Here is a 17,422-nt window from a genome sequence, read left to right on the forward strand (position 1 = left end):
AATTGGCAGATATTTACTCAGTTTAATCAAACTGCATATAGTAAAAAATAACTTATTTAAATTGGAATTTATGTTTAAAGTAAAGAAACGTTTTTTTATGCTAAACCGAACACGTATTTCCGAAAATTATATTAGAATATTTAGTTATTTCAATCGGTTTCACTTCTATGGTGGAAATTAACTTTCACTAAAGTATTCAGTGAAATAACAATGTACTTCCACCACCCACTCACTCACCAACTCACTGAATATGTAAAACATATTTTTTTCATCGCCCATTTATTTCAATTCAACACATCAGGTTATTTACGACATTCTCGGCCCGTCAATAGAAGGTAGCTGTGTTCAGCATCTACACGCCAATACTGTTTGCATCATTTTCTAAATCTTCTGTGAGCAGTGGAATATACTGTTGTGCACCCTCTGGGTATTTTTCCATAAAATGTGCTTGGATTTCAGCCAGTTCTTCTTCAGCTGCCTGTAGGTCATCCAAAGCCACTGCTACGCCGATAATGACCAACAACAGAATCATTCTTCTCGCTGCCATGTTATTGATAATTCCTGTGTAAATATGTACAATATATATATGAAGTCTCGTGTTCGTAATAGTGTTCCATAGTGTGTTGATATTATGTCTGGAACGCCTATAGAAATGTTATTTTATTCAAATCTTTCATTACTGCATGAAGTGACAATATTTCACGGTGCGTTCAAATTTCACAACTCACGGGCCAAACTTACACCAAAAATCAAGTAATATCGCCTGAAACTCATGACTATGGACACTTGAAATCAAAAATAAAATGTCATGCCGCGCTCAGGTTGTTTTACACAAATATTGTTGCTCTCTACCGTACACATAATTTAGCTAACGTGATGTTTGCGTTATACAATTCAAGTGTATGGTCGCATTAAAAGTATGTGATAGTGATGAGTCATCAGACATAGAATTATTAAATTAAACTAAATATTACTTGCCTTGTAATGCTAGTAATTATTGTCTTCCTGTGACAACGATGATGCTCACTGAATTCAGGATACCTGTATAATGTTCACTAACAGATGTGATATTTTTGAATTCTGTCAATCATACTATATATATATATGAGTGTGCGTAGGATAATACCACCGGTGGTTCTGAGTAATAACATGCTAAGCAATGCAGGCAAGATGGCTACTGCCACGTCACACATACATGTCATGTCGTATGCTGACCGGAAATAGTGATATTAGATGTAAAATCATTCGCGCAGTTATTGTGTATTGCACTTATCGTGTCAGAAAAATATTAATGTTTTGGGGTTCATTCAAGTCTGTTGCCTTCCAAAAAATCTCACCCGAATGTTTGTGGAGGGGGCTTAACGAGGTTTGGTGCATAAATTCAAAAAGTAAAGCCCCAAAAGACCAATCCGGTTGCAATTTATTTCAGAACGTGGCGCAATTATTTGAAGGGAGGGCGAACCTGGTCCAATTGAACACGCGGTACTCTATCACTACCCAAATAAGAATAAATCAGTACACAATAATACTATCAAAATGTACAGTATGGTAAAACAGAACTACAATATTCTGAATGTAACAAGTCTCTCAAAAAAACATGATTCATCCATTCTCGCCTTGGTGCATATTCATTTTGTCGCATCGAATAGCCTCTCAGAACGGTATTCGATTTTAGATAATGTCGTAAATGCGGCTTTTGAAGCATATTCTGCCTCCGTTGCCTTAGATTTGTACTCTTAGGTAGCACTGACCTTAAACGATACGACAGATGGGCGATGTGTTGCTATAGTTAACCAATGGCCACACAAAGGAGAATTGTACAATGCACGGTCATCCAGTGTTGTTTCTATATCTAAGAAGCCACAAGTACTGCCACAACATAAACAAAAAGCGCGCACACACTCTCGCCATCCGCTATCTCTACAACTCATTGAATATGTGGAACATTCATATTTTACTTTTCTATATATTTTAATTCAATCCATTAGGTCCTCTACAACCAAAGGTACATATTTAAACGCTATTATCATTTGCCAGTTCATTTTTTATATCATTTTCGACCAGTGACAAATATTCATCTGCAATTTCTGGGTGATCTACCATTTCTTGTGCTATTTCTCCAATCAAATACTCTTCAGCTGTCAGCTGTTGTTCTTCTAAACTGAAAACAACTGCTATGCCGATAATTGCCAACAAGAGGATCATTCGTCTTGCTGCCATGCTATTGGTAAACGCCTGTGTAAATATATACAATATATACTATTATTATACATCTGTGACCGTAACGCCGTAAGTTACAGCGTGCCGTGATTTTTCGGTATTTTACGGGGTATTTTCAACCTGCCATATAAGATAATACAAATTCCAAATGTTATGATTACGCGCGTAAGCGTCCTCTAATAATAAAAACGAACATAGCTGCCACCAGGGTTTGACTGGACTCCACATAAAGAAGTTCTCTGATTTTGTTCTAAACTTGTTCTAAATATGTATAATAATAATAAGGTTATTACGAGGATACCTCAAAGTATGCACTCAGACAGTACGCCCTCGATACTTCCGTTGTACTGTCTTCGTGCATACTTTGAGGTATTCTCATAATAACCTCATATTATATAGAGAGTGTCCTGTTTGGAGTATTAAATATTATAGTATTTTTTATATTAATTAATATTTAATATTAATCAATTTATATTAATATTTTTCCATAGTATGTTGTTATCATGTATGGAATGCATATAGAATTGCTGTTGTATTCCAATATTTCATGACTGCATTACAATGAGACTTTTCGTCATGCGTTCAAATCTTTCTCAAGTTGTTTTGCACACAATTACTGCTCTTTACCATACAAACACTGCTGCAGACCTGAGATTCGCGTGTTACACTGCTTCATCTGTGGTTTTCACAATTCAAGTGTGTGGTCGGATTCAAAAGAAAGAAAATGAAGATATAGAATTAAACATTACTTGCCTTGTAACTGGTGAATTTCTTTACAATGACAAGCCAACGATGATGCACACTGAATTCAGGATACCTGTATAATTTTCACAAACTGCTGTGATAATTTTGAATTCTGTCAATCATTGTGTATATATATGAGTGTGCGTAGGATAGTATCACTGGTTGTTTGTTTGTTCGTTTCTTCATTCAGCTCACACGCGTATTATATGACGTAGTATTTCGTCGTCGGACACACCTCGACTTCCAAATCATCTATGCTCGTTATTTGAGCTTGTTTACCGAGCAAGAAGACGATTGCCACGTCAGACCAAACGACCTGGTCCATGTGTTCATAGAGAATTTTTGAAAATTAGGAGGTCACAGAATTCAAAGAGTGTAAACGGGCGCAATCAATTTAAGGGAAATTAATTCCCCCTTCTCTAAAAATTATATGACAACACACGCATTATACCAGGTCACTATCCACATTTTAACGAATTAAATGTCTATATATTAGTCATTATGCTATGGGGCTCTAGCAATAGGTGAGTTATGCCGAATACTGAATTAGTTAGCTGTGTCGCCAATAATAGTAACGTTGCCATCACTTACCCATCACACGAACTCCGTGAGAGTCGCGTTTCAAGTTGTTATTGGAGGACAATGAACATATTTTGGTCCAGCCTTCAGAAATGGTCATAATAATACATTGCATAGAGACGAAAATCGATGAAAGTCGCTGGGGTTGTTCCGGACAACCATGGTCTAAAATTTACTTATGTGAATAATGAATAATTTTGTATTGTCTAATCTGGAACAGGGTAAAAAAAAAAAAAAATCCTCATTAGTGATGTACCGAAAACCTCACGAATAGGGAGCCAATGTTCAACTCAGTCTCGCAAAAGAAGTTATATTTTGAATCTCGTATCCACTTAAGCTATTTTAGAAGAAAAAAACAATCAAATCAAAACATTTTAAAATTAATTAATGCTGTAATAAGTTATTAAACGTGTATTGTATCTGACAGGATGAATTATATGTTCCATTATCGTCATGAGAGGGTACATTGATTGGAACACAAAGGATGGTTGACTGACCGTATGTCATTTTTTTTTTTCAAATCTCTTTGTCCCCAGGAATAGCAGGGGAACCCTAGTCGTAGGTTGCAGATTTATTTGGGTCTATTGCCCTTCCCCTAATAAGATCTCTCCCTGGTTATGGTTATTAGAATACGAATTCTGATAAGCGTTCAACTGTTTTACATTAGTTGGGAAGCATTGCTAATTAATTGACGTGTCCTGGCGAACGCGTTACGTCGATGACAAATCTAAAATAAATATAATGCTACAGTTGAAATTGTTCCTTTCAATATGCTGTCAGAATGGAATTCGATAGATAATGTAGTAAATGCGGCTTTAAAGCAGAGGCTGCTCTTGGTGTCATTATATTGTACACGGAGAAATCATTGACCTTAGATGAACGAGGACAGAATGCAACGTGGTGCTATAATAAACCAGCTGCTACAAAATGGAGGGCTACTAGTTAGACGTAGGTTAGTAAATTATACAACACATCGTCTTCCAGTGACGCTAGTCTTTCTAAGTTGGTCAGAAATTACTGCCACAACATAACAAATGCGGGTACACACACCCACACACACCCACACACAATAACTTCACTTTTCATGTACGCCTAAGCCAACCCCTCCCAAAGCTAGCTCATCGATTAACTGTGAAACATTATTTTTTTGTTCTTCTATTTATTTATTTAATTCAATACATCAGCAGATTATCTACAACATTTTATACCTGTCAATCAAAAGTAGTTGTGTTTAGCCTCTACCAGTCATTATTTGCCTCAGCATTCTCCACATCGTCTTCGAGCTCTGACAAGAATTGTCCTGAAATTATTGGATAATTTTCCATAAATTTTGCGTCGTCTTCAGCAAATTCCACTTCAGCTGCATGAAGGTCAATTGAGGCCGCTGCTATGCTGATAATTGCCAACAACAGAATAATTCGTTTTGCTGCCATGCTATTAAAAAAACCTGTGTAAATATGTGTAATGTTTCAATACTTAAATATTATAATCATGTTTTTGTAATATTGTTCCATTATGTGTTGTTATCATGCTTCGAGTGCCGAGGAAATTGCTATTTTTAAAAAATTATTTACGTGAAGTGGCTTTTCGCCATGAGCTCAAATGCCATATCTCTCAGACGATTCTTATTTAAGGTTATTACTCAATGATCTAGCAACATTGCCCGGTACTCATGACTGCTCATGTTGTTTTTCACAAAATGTCTGCTCTTTACCCTACAAAAACTGCCACAGCCAGATTCAAGTGTATGATTCCATTCAAAGAATGTGAAAATTATTATGTATAATTAGTAAATAAAACTAAAAATTACTTGCCTTGGTAATGCTGGTAATAGTTTTTTGTGACAAGCGAACGATGATGCACACTGGATTCAGGATACCTGTGTAATGTTCACAAACTGCTGTGATATTCTTGAATTCTGTCAATCAATGTATATATAAATGTGCGTAGGATAATACCACCAGTTGTTAGTTTGTTTGTTTTTTCATTTATTTAGTTTCGTCTCTGCTAGATATTTGGGCATGATTTAGTTGTGTTCATTTAGTTTTCCAAGCAAGAACTGGCTTGCTAACTAGTGCAACCAAAGTGGCGATTGCCATATCACACCAATGGGCCTGGGCCATGTGTTCATGGAAAGATCTCGATTATTTTGTAATTATGGAGGTCCCTGAGGTCAAGGAGGGTAAAGCCTCATTTATTTTGAGCTTTCTGTGTATAGTTACTCATGTCTTTATCTTAATTGTATATAGTTTCTTTACATTCACATCATTTCTGCTAGTTTTTTTAGTGTGTTCGTTTTTTTTACCAAGTGAATGCTGAATTTTTAACTATACAACCAGGATGGCTACTGCCTCGTCACACAGGCCAACTATATGCTGAATAATATTTATATTAGATGTAAATTAATCCAAGTTGTTATTTTGTATTGCAATTTCCGTGTCAATGATTTTTGTTTTATTCATGTCTGTTACCTCCCCAAAAGTCTGACCCGATGTTCGTGGAGAGATCTGAAATATATTTGGGGTCCCTGAATTCAAAGAGTGTGAAAGCCCAAAAGACCAAGTTAAAATTAATATATCACAGAACGTAGCGAAAACATTTGAAGAGAGACTGATCCCGCTTCTATAGATCACGTGGTATTCAGGTAATAATAGATTGTAGGTTTAGGTATTTAGAAATTGCCAAACTATTCCACCTGCTGGGAATCTTGGGTGGTTAATCAAAGCGTACATTCAAAATCCCTGCTTTGAAAACAAATCCGACACATTTGTCACATTGACAATGCTTTTTACGTTGACTCTGCTCCCGTTGTCTTTGATTTTGTACTCTTAGGTAGCTTTGACCTGAGATAAACGACAGATGGGTGACGTGTTGCTTTAGTAAACCAATGACCACACAAAGGAGGGCTAATATTGGGGCATGGGTCTGACAATTATGCAACGCACGGTCATCCATTCTCTATCTAATATGCCTAGAAATTACTACCACAACATAAAAACAATGTGCGCGTGTACACCCATGCGCTCACACCTTGGTTGATCTGATAAGTGGAGTCATTCAATTTTTTTGCAGTTTAATTGAACTCAAATAATTTGCAGATATTTACACAGTTTTATCAAACTGCATATCGTAAAATTAACTTAAATTTAAATTTATTATTTAAGTCAGGAAATATTTATGCATGCTAAACCAAATACCAAGATACGTATCTCTTAAAATTATATTATATTCAAAAAATTATTGCGTCTATTTATTGTATTCATTCAAATAAGTCAACTTTTATGTACGTCCACCAACCGCTCACTCATTCACCAACTCACTAAATATGTGAAACAATAATATATTTCATTTCCATTTATTTTATTTCAACGCTTCAGGGTATCTAAGACATTCTCTGCCAGTCATTGGAAGGTAGTTGTATTCAGCATCTACGCACCATTAACATTTGCATCATTTTCTAAAATATTTTCGACCTCTGACCAATATTCTTCTGCAACATTTGGGTGATGTTCCATCAATGTCCCTTGTTCCTCGGCCCAAAACGCTATAGCTTCCTGTAGGTCTTCTAAGGCCACAGCTATGCCGATAATTGCTAACAACAGAATCAGTCGTCTTGCTGCCATGTTATTGATGAACCCTGTGTAAATATGTACAATATATAGAAAGTGTCATGTTTTTTATTTATATTATTATATAGTCAGGTTTATGAAACATTGTTCCATAGTGCGTTGTTATTATGTCTGAAACGCATATAGGATGGCTATTTTATTCAAATAATTCATGACTGCACGAAGTGAGTACCTATGCCACAACTCCTGGGCTATATTTATTAAATGCTATTACACAAAAATCTCCTGGTAATCGTGGCTATGATAAATTGAAAATGTCACGTCGCGCTCATGTTCTTTTACACACAAATGCTAATTTTTACAAGATAAAAGCTGCAGAACAGATGTTTGCGTGTTACAGTTCTCAATCTGCGCGTAACAGTTCTCAATCTCTTTTTTGTCACAATGTATGTATGGCCACATTCAAAGAAAGTGAAAGTGATCACATAGCATTATTATATAAACTAAATATTACTTGCCTTGCTGATTGTTTTTCTGTGACGAAACAATGATAATGCACACTGAATTCAGGATACCTGTATATTGTTCACAAACTGATGTGGTATTTTTTTTGAGTTCTGTCAATCATTATATGTATATGAATGTGCGTAGGATGATACCGCCGGTTGCCAGTTTGTTTGTTCGTGTATTCGTTTCTTCATACAAAGCGTATACATATGTCATTTCGTCGTTCATTTCGTTTTTGAACTACGTTGCTAAGCTGTGCAACCACGATTGTGATTACCATGAGAGATTTAAAAGTGATTCTTTTGTAATTTAGGAGGTCGCTTTGCAAGAGATTGGCACGTTAATTTATATCAACAAAAATAAGTTTAAAGATGTTATTGTATGTTTCAGTTTATTAATTTGAATTAAGTTTTGAAGGTCACAATTATTTGATCACGAAAGGTTTGAAGTTCAGTAAAAACATGATTATTCTTTACAAAAAACTATATATGTATATCGTTTTAAAAAAAATACACACAAACATGACTTATTGATGGTTGTAGTCACTTGATCATGTGTTTTTTATGCATGTTACGATTACTGTGCAATCGTGCAAAGTGCTTGCTCGCAAAATTTGATATATATTGCATGTAGTCTAGTAGTGCAAAAATGATTACTATTAAAGTTTATAAAGTAGTGTTCTCATCTGATCGATTATTGGGCGACTGCTGTTATATTGTTGCGACATGAAACTGTATTATGCCATACCTAGGACGTACATACGCTTTTGTTTATTTTTAAACATGAAAAACTGAGAATTGGTGAAGAAGAGTGAAGAGGTTCTCAGCAGCACGAAGGTCTGACATAAAGCAGGTGGGGTCATCAGCATACGCAGAATGTTTTATTTCAAAACCACCAATATTAATCCCCCTGATTCCATTGTCATATTGCAGCTTTATCAAAAGTGTTTCTAAAGACAGGATGAAAAAAATGGGCGATAGGGGATCCCCCTGTCTGACTCCCCTAGAAAGGGAAAATAACCTGTTGACTGTCCACTATTCATCACACAACCAGATGGATTTAAATAAAAGGCCTGTAACCAACCTAACAAAGAGGGACCAAAGTTGAATTTACGTAGACAACTGAACATAAAATCCCATTCAAGACTATCAAAGATTTTTTGGAAATCAATAGTTAAAAGCACCCCATATTTTTCATAATTTTTTGTGTATTCATAATTCCCTCAATGACACGAACACAGTCACCTATTGATCTATTCTTAATAAATGCTGTTTGACCTTCATTGATTAATTTATCCATATTTTTTACAATGTTTAAAACCATACTATATTGTTAAAAAATCATACCACGACAACCAACTCAAATACTAGGCACTTTTCCAGTTGAACAACGGCCATGAACCCTGTCACGAGGTCAAACAGCTGATATATCAGGTGACTTCGTGCGTCAGTAGGCACTGTTGTAGGACGAATAGACAAGATTAATATACCCCAACGTATAAACGAAAAATGACTGCAAAAGTAGACAAGCCAGATGTGAAGTACACCCAGGTGAAGTATCTATGTTTTGTTCCTCAGAATGAGAATGAAAGAAGCGTTTATATGAACAACAATACGGTCAAATCTAGTATCATCTCCGCCACTACAGCCGAGGTTGGGTTATTCTGCCACTATGCGGGAAAGTGTCAGTGTTTACATCGACGTGTGACAATTTCCGCTTACAACTCCTGTTTTAATCCTATTCAGAACGTGCAGATAGTTTGACATTTGTTATCAGTCAGCTAAAATGCTAAATCAATAGGATAAACAGCCAATGTCGATGATGGTGATGGCTGTTCCGTCTCTGGACTCCTTCCCTATTGCTTTTTTATTTTCTCGCTTGTTGACACCTGTCAAGCTATAAACGGGATACATTCAGTTGGAAGAAACATATCCTTTGAAGAAAGACCGACCAACATTGAGAATTTATTATTCTGAAGAAAGGCTTAAGTGACAATCCATCGAAACAGACTATCTTTGGAAGTTGTAACCTCTACGTCCTACTTTGGGGGTTATTACCTTAGATAATTTACGACATATTTAAATTTCGTTTCAACCCGAAGTTACAATCAACTTTGCATATTTATCGCAAAGCTATTTTTTTCATTCGGGTCAATGAATCCAGAATAGGGTATTAGTAAGTTATTTTAGAATGATTTGTATTTTGTTTCGTGTGATAGTTGGTCTATCATTATCATATAATACAGTGTACCCCTTAACACTCGTCTCATTGTTATCGCTATCGCCCAGGACGACAGATTCTTTCCATGAGATGAAATCATCTCATTTAGGGGTGTATCTTCAATGGGTGAAGTGATTTTAAAAACATAACAAGCTGTTCATCGTATTGCGCACACCGCAATAACTTAGTATTACTTTTCAACACATACCTCCAGTCGAGAGGGCGTCGTTAGGTACTGGGGCTGCAGGAGATGTTGTTAGACACTGATTTTTAAATAAGCGGGTGTGTCTGCAGCTCACTTGTAATGCATATAACTCGCCGCTGCTCTATTTATTTATTTTATTCGGTAGAGCCACCAAAATAAATATGTTGAATAACATCTACCATTCATAGTTAAGTCGTCGGAGCGAATCAATAAAAGTTCACCACGAGTATTATAAAGTGCAATTCGAAATTGTTGTTAGGTTTTTAATGAAGTTCAATTTTTTTAATCGCCGGTAATAAATGACATTTATTTATAGGCAAATTATTTTTATCATTCCAACCTCTCAAATAATCCGTCGAATTTAAAGCGGGGGGGGGGGGGGGTGTGCTTCATCTACGTATGCGCAAAAACAGCCACAGCGTGTCGCTGTTTACAAACATATCCCTTTGTGTTTTTAGTCTGCGTTGTTATCGTCGCCCAGGACTCGTGCCCAAGTTACGACCCCTCCGATTTAAACAAGATTCCCATCCTACCGTCTCCAGGCACAACAGTAAATTGTGTACTTTCGATGCCAGCTTTCAGTGATCTGTATAAAAAACCTCCCTGTAATCAAAACATCTTAATCAGTACTTTGCACGTAACCCCGGAATAAAATTAACAGTTTTCAAATTAACAGGGAGTAGTAAATCACAGTATTGGAAGAGCTGTTCATGCGTTGACCAAATAACATGAGAGTTCATAAATAACTGCGAAATATTTTCTGTTACACTTAAAGCGGAGGGGTCGTCACCTGCGCGCACATGATTTGAGTCCGACGATTACTGCGCACGCTAAAAACGCAAAGGCTCATGTGTAGACGTTTGTTTGTGAACAACGATACGCTATGGCCGCCTGCATATCAAGGGTATGGTGGTCTAGACATTCCTTTGCAAGATAACAATGGAAAATAAAAATTTGCAAACATTTATTTGCTATTAGAACACAATTACATTTGGAGGGCGCAACACACGCGACCTCGTCAGGCTAACAATTACAGTGCTTCAATGATACATATACTAGTACATGTACTCATTGTACAAGGTAAATAATAGTTACATAATTTAATGTAAATGTAATATAACTGTAAACGTGTTACAATTAATTTGCATAACAATACGTTTAAAACAATTTCGGGATTTCTCTTGTTTATCTTATATTAAGCATAAATGTGTCCTCCAATTTAAATATTTAATGTGAGCTTTAAAGGTTGCCATGCACAATTCTGAATTAATATTACTACTTGACCATCATTAGTCTGTCTGTTTTGGTATTTTTGTTATTTATTGTGTTTTTCAGATTTTCATAAATAATGAATTTGTGAATTCTGTTAGTGGCAAGACATTTGCAGTTTTAAATCCAACCAATGAAGAAAAGATATGTGATGTACAGGAAGGCGATAAAGTGAGTGAACCAACATTATCAAAACAATAATCAAGCATTGTGGTAGCTTGTTCTAGTTCTTGTCAACGAATTAAATTGCCGAAGTATAACGATAATATTGGGCTAATAGGATGGAAATATTTTATTTTTTATTTTTAATTTTCAATTACACTAATATGTATTCTACAATGACACAGTGGAAATCAATTACGTAATCCTATCAACTATAATAAGTGTCGAATTGCTCCATGGCTAACTATATATTGTTTGAGTCGAACCAAAGACAATGTTAGAGTCGATTGTCAAACCACAGTCCCTCTATCACCGGTCTGGAAATATCTAGCGTTCTTTTGTCTCGAACCGCGTTGTGGGTAAACAAACCGTCCTCTACCGGTCAACAAATTACGATACCGTCAGAATATTCATTAAAATCGGTAAATTTACCGTCATGCAAAGCGATATCTTATTGTATGACGTCACTTTGACCTTATATTACAGGCAACTACAACGTAAACAAAACAAGTAAGCAAAATTAGCAATATGAAAATTTTTGAACTCCTATACGTACCAAAACGAGCCTACCAACTCATAAACATCTAGTTTCTGCCATGTATAGATTAATATCGGGAATTATGTTCATCTTCTAGTTTCTAGGGAAAAACGGCGTGTACCAACATGCTGACATTCCTAAACAAATCTTGTCAAAATGGTTGTCGATGTGGTCGAACGAAATACCTGTGATATTTCTGATTCTTGGGGGTTCATAACTATTCAAGTAAACTATGCAATAACTAATGACTTTATTCGATACACCAGTATAAAACAATTTTTGTTTTTGATTTTGTTTAGCAGTGAATAGCGTATCAAAACGTCGTCGAAAAAAGCATCAATAAAAATCGCCAAATTAGACATTAATAAAATGCGGTTTGGCAAAAACAAATCAGCCCACCAATTTTTAATGATATGTTTCGATCATAAAATGTCAAAATCGAAGACAAATATTGGTCAAACACGAAAAATTTCTGGGTATGACAATTTGTTACGAAAATGTGCTGGTAAATTAGATAAATTAAAGAACTACTCGCCGGCTAAAATATGACCATATACAGATGTGAAAAATAGTGACCGACTGTGTACTGATCACTTGACAATACTTTGCGCATACCAGCAGCACGCCTTTGCCAGGGAAGGAGGCCAATTCACACCTAATACAATGACCGTTTTCAGACCGGGGATAGAAGGACTGTGGTCAAACACTGTGAATATTATTATCGTAAAAATAATCACGTATGTAACACGTATTCTACATTACGTTACTCTATCTCAGGCTGATATAGACCTTGCAGTGAACGCGGCAAAAGAAGCATTTAAACTTGGTTCACCGTGGCGTACAATGGATGCATCAGCAAGAGGAAGGCTACTGTACAAATTATCTGATCTGGTTGAAAGGGACGCTGAGTATTTGGGAGTAAGTTTTATACAACTTATTTAAATCATATTCTTTAAGAATCGGTTTTGGGTGTAATCTGAAAAAAAAAAAATTTCTCATTTTTAACCAGAAAATGGTCACTCTGGAAAACGGTAAGCAATACATGGCAGCATTAGGAGAAGTTATTGGATCATCGAAGGTATGCCGTTACTTCGCAGGATATGCTGATAAAATTCATGGAAAGACAATTCCAATAGGCAAGTAATATTATCTGCCCTGATAAGTGAATTATAATGTATCAAGTAAGAACAAACAAACAAATGTTCAGATTATAGGTGGACAATTGGGCGACTTATTAGTTACAAACTTTGTCCTTTATAGATGGGCCTTTCTTCTGCTATACCCGACATGAGCCAGTTGGTGTGTGTGGTCAGATCATTCCTTGGAACTCACCCGTTTATTTACTCTTCATGAAGATTGGCGCAGCACTGTGCTGTGGGTGCACGTGTGTTGTGAAAACAGCTGAACAGACTCCGTTGAGTGCAATCTACTGTGCATCGTTGATCAAGGAGGTGAGTGATATGTTTTATGCCCATGTGTTTCATATCTTCCACATGGTATTATATCATAATTATACTCTGTATTATACTTATCCCTAGGCCGGATTCCCTGCAGGAGTTGTCAACATTGTATCTGGGTATGGTCCCACTGCAGGGCGTGCTCTTGCCGAACATATGGATGTTGATAAAATTGCATTCACTGGATCTACTGAGGTGTGTAACAGGTCATAGTGTTTTACTGTCAATGATATGTTAATGCAGTATGCAGGCATGTATAAATGCAATATATATTGTTCCAAACACGTATAATTGTATAACTTTTAGTGTGAACCTTTAAGTTTAGACACGTGAGTTCATGCATCTAAAAGTTCACCTCCAGAATCTCTGCTTTCTACTATGATAGGTAGGAAAAATTATCCAAGCAGCGTCTGCAAGATCTAATCTGAAAAGAGTTACATTGGAACTTGGAGGCAAAAGTCCAAACATCGTATTCTCCGACGCTGATGGTAAGAACATTGACTTAACATCTAGATAATACACTACTGTTGTTTTATTTAGGAATATATATTTGCATATTGTACTGATGCTAAGTAAAAGTGATATCAAAATATATTTCGCTGATTTTTCAGTTATTTGTGATATGTTTTTTCGAAATTATGTTTGCAGTGGAAGTTTCTGTAGAGGCTTCGCATCAGTCTCTATTCAGAAACGTTGGACAGGTGTGCTGTGCTGCCACGCGTACTTTTGTACATGAAGACATCTATGATGAGTTCGTAAGGAAAAGTGTAGCTCGGGCAAAAAAACGTGTAATTGGGGATCCTTACGATGAAAAGACTGAGTCTGGTCCACAGGTATATTAATTGAATTCTCCTCGCCAAACTAAAGGTGATCAATACACTAAGTTTAGTTTGTAAACATGTTATCAGTCACTAGGCATTGAGCCAATGACACATAGCCGTTCCCTGGGCCAATACATAGAACTTGCCTAATGGGGACGTGCACCTAAATTTGGCCTCGTTTTTTGGATTTTAGATATAAGTATCTGTCTTATTTCTGGTTAAGATAGGTATAAATATTGGTAATTTTTTTCCGATTTGGTATACTTTTGCTCATTCTATGAGCGAATATCTCTACCTCAGATTCCGGCCTCAGATCCATATATACATCAACCCGGAAATTAAACAAGGCAATCAACATTACACGGAGATTTAACACGGAATGGAAGACGGCGCACATTCCTCAGTGAAACCAGTTAGCTTACATGTGCTTCTATTGGAGATGATCTTCTAATAGAGCAAACTAATACGGTAACTGTTTTATTTGGAATAAACAATGATGACAGAAATGATACTTTGGTATAAATATGGGTATAGATTTTGCTACTATCCAGGTCTAAAAATGGTCACACTTTTGAGCACTCAGGGGCACCTCCCTACCCAGCTATTTATCAACTGCCCCCCCCCGCAGGAGCCGTTCTGCTAATCACATCATAGCACAATATTATTGAACTCTAAATGACATTGTGCCTTAGTTAAACGTGTTTATGTATTCTAGGTTAGCAAAGTTCAACTTGAAAGAGTTCTTGAGCTAATAGAAAGTGGGAAGAAAGAAGGTGCTGTATTACAATGCGGAGGTGGTCGTCATGGTGACAAAGGCTATTTTGTTGAGAGCACAGTGTTTTCAAATGTTGAAGATAACATGCGTATTGCTAAAGAAGAGGTAAATACTCTCATGTTTCATTGTCAAGTATCAACTTAGAAATGTAGAGATGATATTTCTGGATGGGGCATTATTTCAGGTGAAATAATTGATTTATATGTGTGAGTTTAGTTGTTGTTAAAGTATATAGGCGAATACAGTGGACAAGAATACAAGTCGACCATTTTGCATCAAGATGTCGCTTACATATTTCACATCACATTTATCAGTTTCTACTGCCCGGGTAAACCAGACTTATCATATAGATGTTATTTCGGTAACAATATTGTTTAAAAGAGAATTAGTTAAAGAATAGAGGAACCCGAGTACAATAATAGGGAGTAAATTAAAGTGACCCCGTCCATCAATATGGTTATATACATTGTTGTATTGTAGATATTTGGACCAGTCATGCAGTTGATGAAGTTTAAGACGATCGATGAAGTAATTGAAAGAGCCAATGCAACAACATATGGACTAGGAGCATATGTGTTCACCAAGGATATCGATAAAGCACTGACAATTGCCAATTCCATTCAAGCAGGAACCGTATGGTAAGAGTAGAAATATTGTTCAATTAAGGAAATTACAATCGAGAATATTTCCTTTTATGATAAAGAATATACAACTTTTCAATCGTCCATTCACAGGGTTAACTCGGGAACGGTTCTCCAACCTCAGAGTCCATTTGGTGGTTTCAAGATGTCAGGAATAGGAAGAGAATTGTAAGTTTGTGCATGGTTTTGGTTCTTACGTAGAATGTTGGGTTTGAGTAATGGATATGCTAGATATATTGGATAACAGGTGGCTAGTGGCTTGTTTCTGAAAATGAAACCTTTCAACTTAATTTTATTTGGTTTTCAGTAATTACGACAAATGCTTTTGGTATTTGGACGATTGAATGTCGAGTTAACCTGAGTGCTTAAACAGATTTCAGTAGCAATTTGTAATGGTCCCTTTGAATAATACTCGTTATGAAGCCGTATATGGTAGATTAGTAATTCGCCGTTTGTTGAACCTTGATCACGATCGATTTGGTCAGCTTATTAGTAATTTCTGCAGTACACAACATATTTTGCCATAAGCAAAACTGAAGATAATTTGACTTGTAGGTCGGGCTCACCTGATCACTGGACACTTCTTAAAAACTAATACTACCTTTCTGTTTTTATAGGGGAGAGAGTGCCCTGGATGAGTATACTGAGATTAAAACTGTGAGTATTAGTTTATTAAGTTAGGTTTAGTGGGAAATGTAACGTTACATTGTTTTAGTGAGCAACCACGCTGCTGTGGCTCATGAGATAGAAGTATATAAAAAAGTTTCATTAACTGTGTATGTAATCAAGAGCGACCACACATATATTTTGGCGTGATGATCTAAATTTGAGTGTTGAATGTATACTAAAAGGTGATGTCTCTGAATTTGTTTTGCAGGTCACAATTAAACTTCCGTATAAATGACGAGGAGCATATCACATTATGAAACACATATCATTGGACATTAAACATTAATTACAGTCCAATTATGACTTTCGAAGTCGGACAATCGCTATTCTATGTAATTAATAATTGTTTGTATCTTGTAATAAATCAATCAAAGTGAGACATTGCTTGGCATTGGTTTGGTTAATGTAAAATTACTTTGTTTTTATTTTCTCGTGTCATTACAATGCAAATGTATTGTTGCTAATCAATCTTCAATTATGGCATAATTCGCCCGTTAGTTTTCAAGACGTATAGATTAGGGACTTTCCCCATTTTAAAGGTATTTCTAGCGCGTAGAACTATATAGTTTAAGTTCAATTTGACTGATGCTCCTTCAGCTTAATTTTGTTGTGGTTATAAATATTTTTCATATTTGTGTGTTTCAAAAATATTGCTTTGGGATATAAAGTTATTCATAATTAATGCACTCTGTTTAAAGAAATTATCTGTTAACTCACTCAGTGTTTAGACCAATAAGACTCTGTTATTTCAGTGAGTCTGTATTGATCTCAGTAAGGAAGATTATGAACATTCGACGCACCTAGATGTTGGCGTGGTTTGTGGTGATGACATCCTTAGAGTGTATTTTCTGCGTGCTGTACATAAACTAAATGATATATTGTTAGTTATTACATTCCACCTGATAAATTTTCATCCAATCAGCGATCCTTCTCAATTGTTTTTTTTTATATAACGCTGTCGTTGTGGTGTTTAGATTAAAGCATACCAAGATAATTAAATTAAAGACAGCATAATATATTTCCTATTGTAAACAATTCTTTTACAA

The 17,422-nt window shown here is 35.9% G+C and overlaps 1 protein-coding gene and 4 long non-coding RNA genes across 5 annotated transcripts; 1 reads left to right on the forward strand and 4 right to left on the reverse strand.

Moving 5' to 3' along the window:
- Positions 1 to 237: 237 nt before the first annotated feature.
- Positions 238 to 1,133, reverse strand: LOC102802691 (uncharacterized). Its single transcript, XR_438572.3, has 2 exons — positions 979 to 1,133; positions 238 to 561 (listed from the first exon to the last, which is right to left on the reverse strand). It is a non-coding gene; the product is annotated as an uncharacterized LOC102802691 (long non-coding RNA).
- An 819-nt stretch (positions 1,134 to 1,952) lies between these two features.
- On the reverse strand, positions 1,953 to 3,153 carry LOC144363549 (uncharacterized). The gene is made up of 2 exons (XR_013422751.2): positions 2,974 to 3,153; positions 1,953 to 2,235 (listed from the first exon to the last, which is right to left on the reverse strand). It is a non-coding gene; the product is annotated as an uncharacterized LOC144363549 (long non-coding RNA).
- A 1,529-nt stretch (positions 3,154 to 4,682) lies between these two features.
- LOC144363550 (uncharacterized) lies at positions 4,683 to 5,484 on the reverse strand. Its single transcript, XR_013422752.2, has 2 exons — positions 5,358 to 5,484; positions 4,683 to 4,990 (listed from the first exon to the last, which is right to left on the reverse strand). It is a non-coding gene; the product is annotated as an uncharacterized LOC144363550 (long non-coding RNA).
- A 1,402-nt stretch (positions 5,485 to 6,886) lies between these two features.
- On the reverse strand, positions 6,887 to 7,776 carry LOC102802604 (uncharacterized). Its single transcript, XR_438571.3, has 2 exons — positions 7,631 to 7,776; positions 6,887 to 7,180 (listed from the first exon to the last, which is right to left on the reverse strand). It is a non-coding gene; the product is annotated as an uncharacterized LOC102802604 (long non-coding RNA).
- Positions 7,777 to 9,024: 1,248 nt separating this feature from the next.
- On the forward strand, positions 9,025 to 16,753 carry LOC100374395 (aldehyde dehydrogenase 1A1-like). The gene is made up of 13 exons (XM_078014141.2): positions 9,025 to 9,169; positions 11,380 to 11,484; positions 12,791 to 12,931; positions 13,023 to 13,149; positions 13,274 to 13,464; positions 13,552 to 13,665; positions 13,856 to 13,958; positions 14,119 to 14,303; positions 15,007 to 15,171; positions 15,547 to 15,704; positions 15,801 to 15,875; positions 16,325 to 16,364; positions 16,585 to 16,753. The coding sequence occupies exons 1-13, from the start codon at positions 9,128 to 9,130 to the stop codon at positions 16,609 to 16,611; spliced, it is 1,473 nt and encodes a 490-aa protein (XP_077870267.1). The 5' UTR covers positions 9,025 to 9,127; the 3' UTR covers positions 16,612 to 16,753.
- Positions 16,754 to 17,422: the final 669 nt, after the last annotated feature.

This window comes from Saccoglossus kowalevskii, chromosome 13 (assembly GCF_978046115.1).
Source record: "Saccoglossus kowalevskii chromosome 13, keSacKowa6.1, whole genome shotgun sequence".
Taxonomy (NCBI): Eukaryota; Metazoa; Hemichordata; class Enteropneusta; family Harrimaniidae; genus Saccoglossus; species Saccoglossus kowalevskii.

What these genes read in the sequence shown, in the direction of transcription:
- LOC100374395 (XM_078014141.2), top strand. Translation starts at nt 9,128, where the DNA reads ATGACTGCAAAAGTAGACAAGCCAGATGTGAAGTACACCCAG. An exon ending in ATGTACAGGAAGGCGATAAA is followed by an intron (nt 11,485 to 12,790) that starts GTGAGTGAACCA and finishes ACTCTATCTCAG; the next exon opens with GCTGATATAGACCTTGCAGT. An exon ending in GTGCATCGTTGATCAAGGAG is followed by an intron (nt 13,465 to 13,551) that starts GTGAGTGATATG and finishes ACTTATCCCTAG; the next exon opens with GCCGGATTCCCTGCAGGAGT.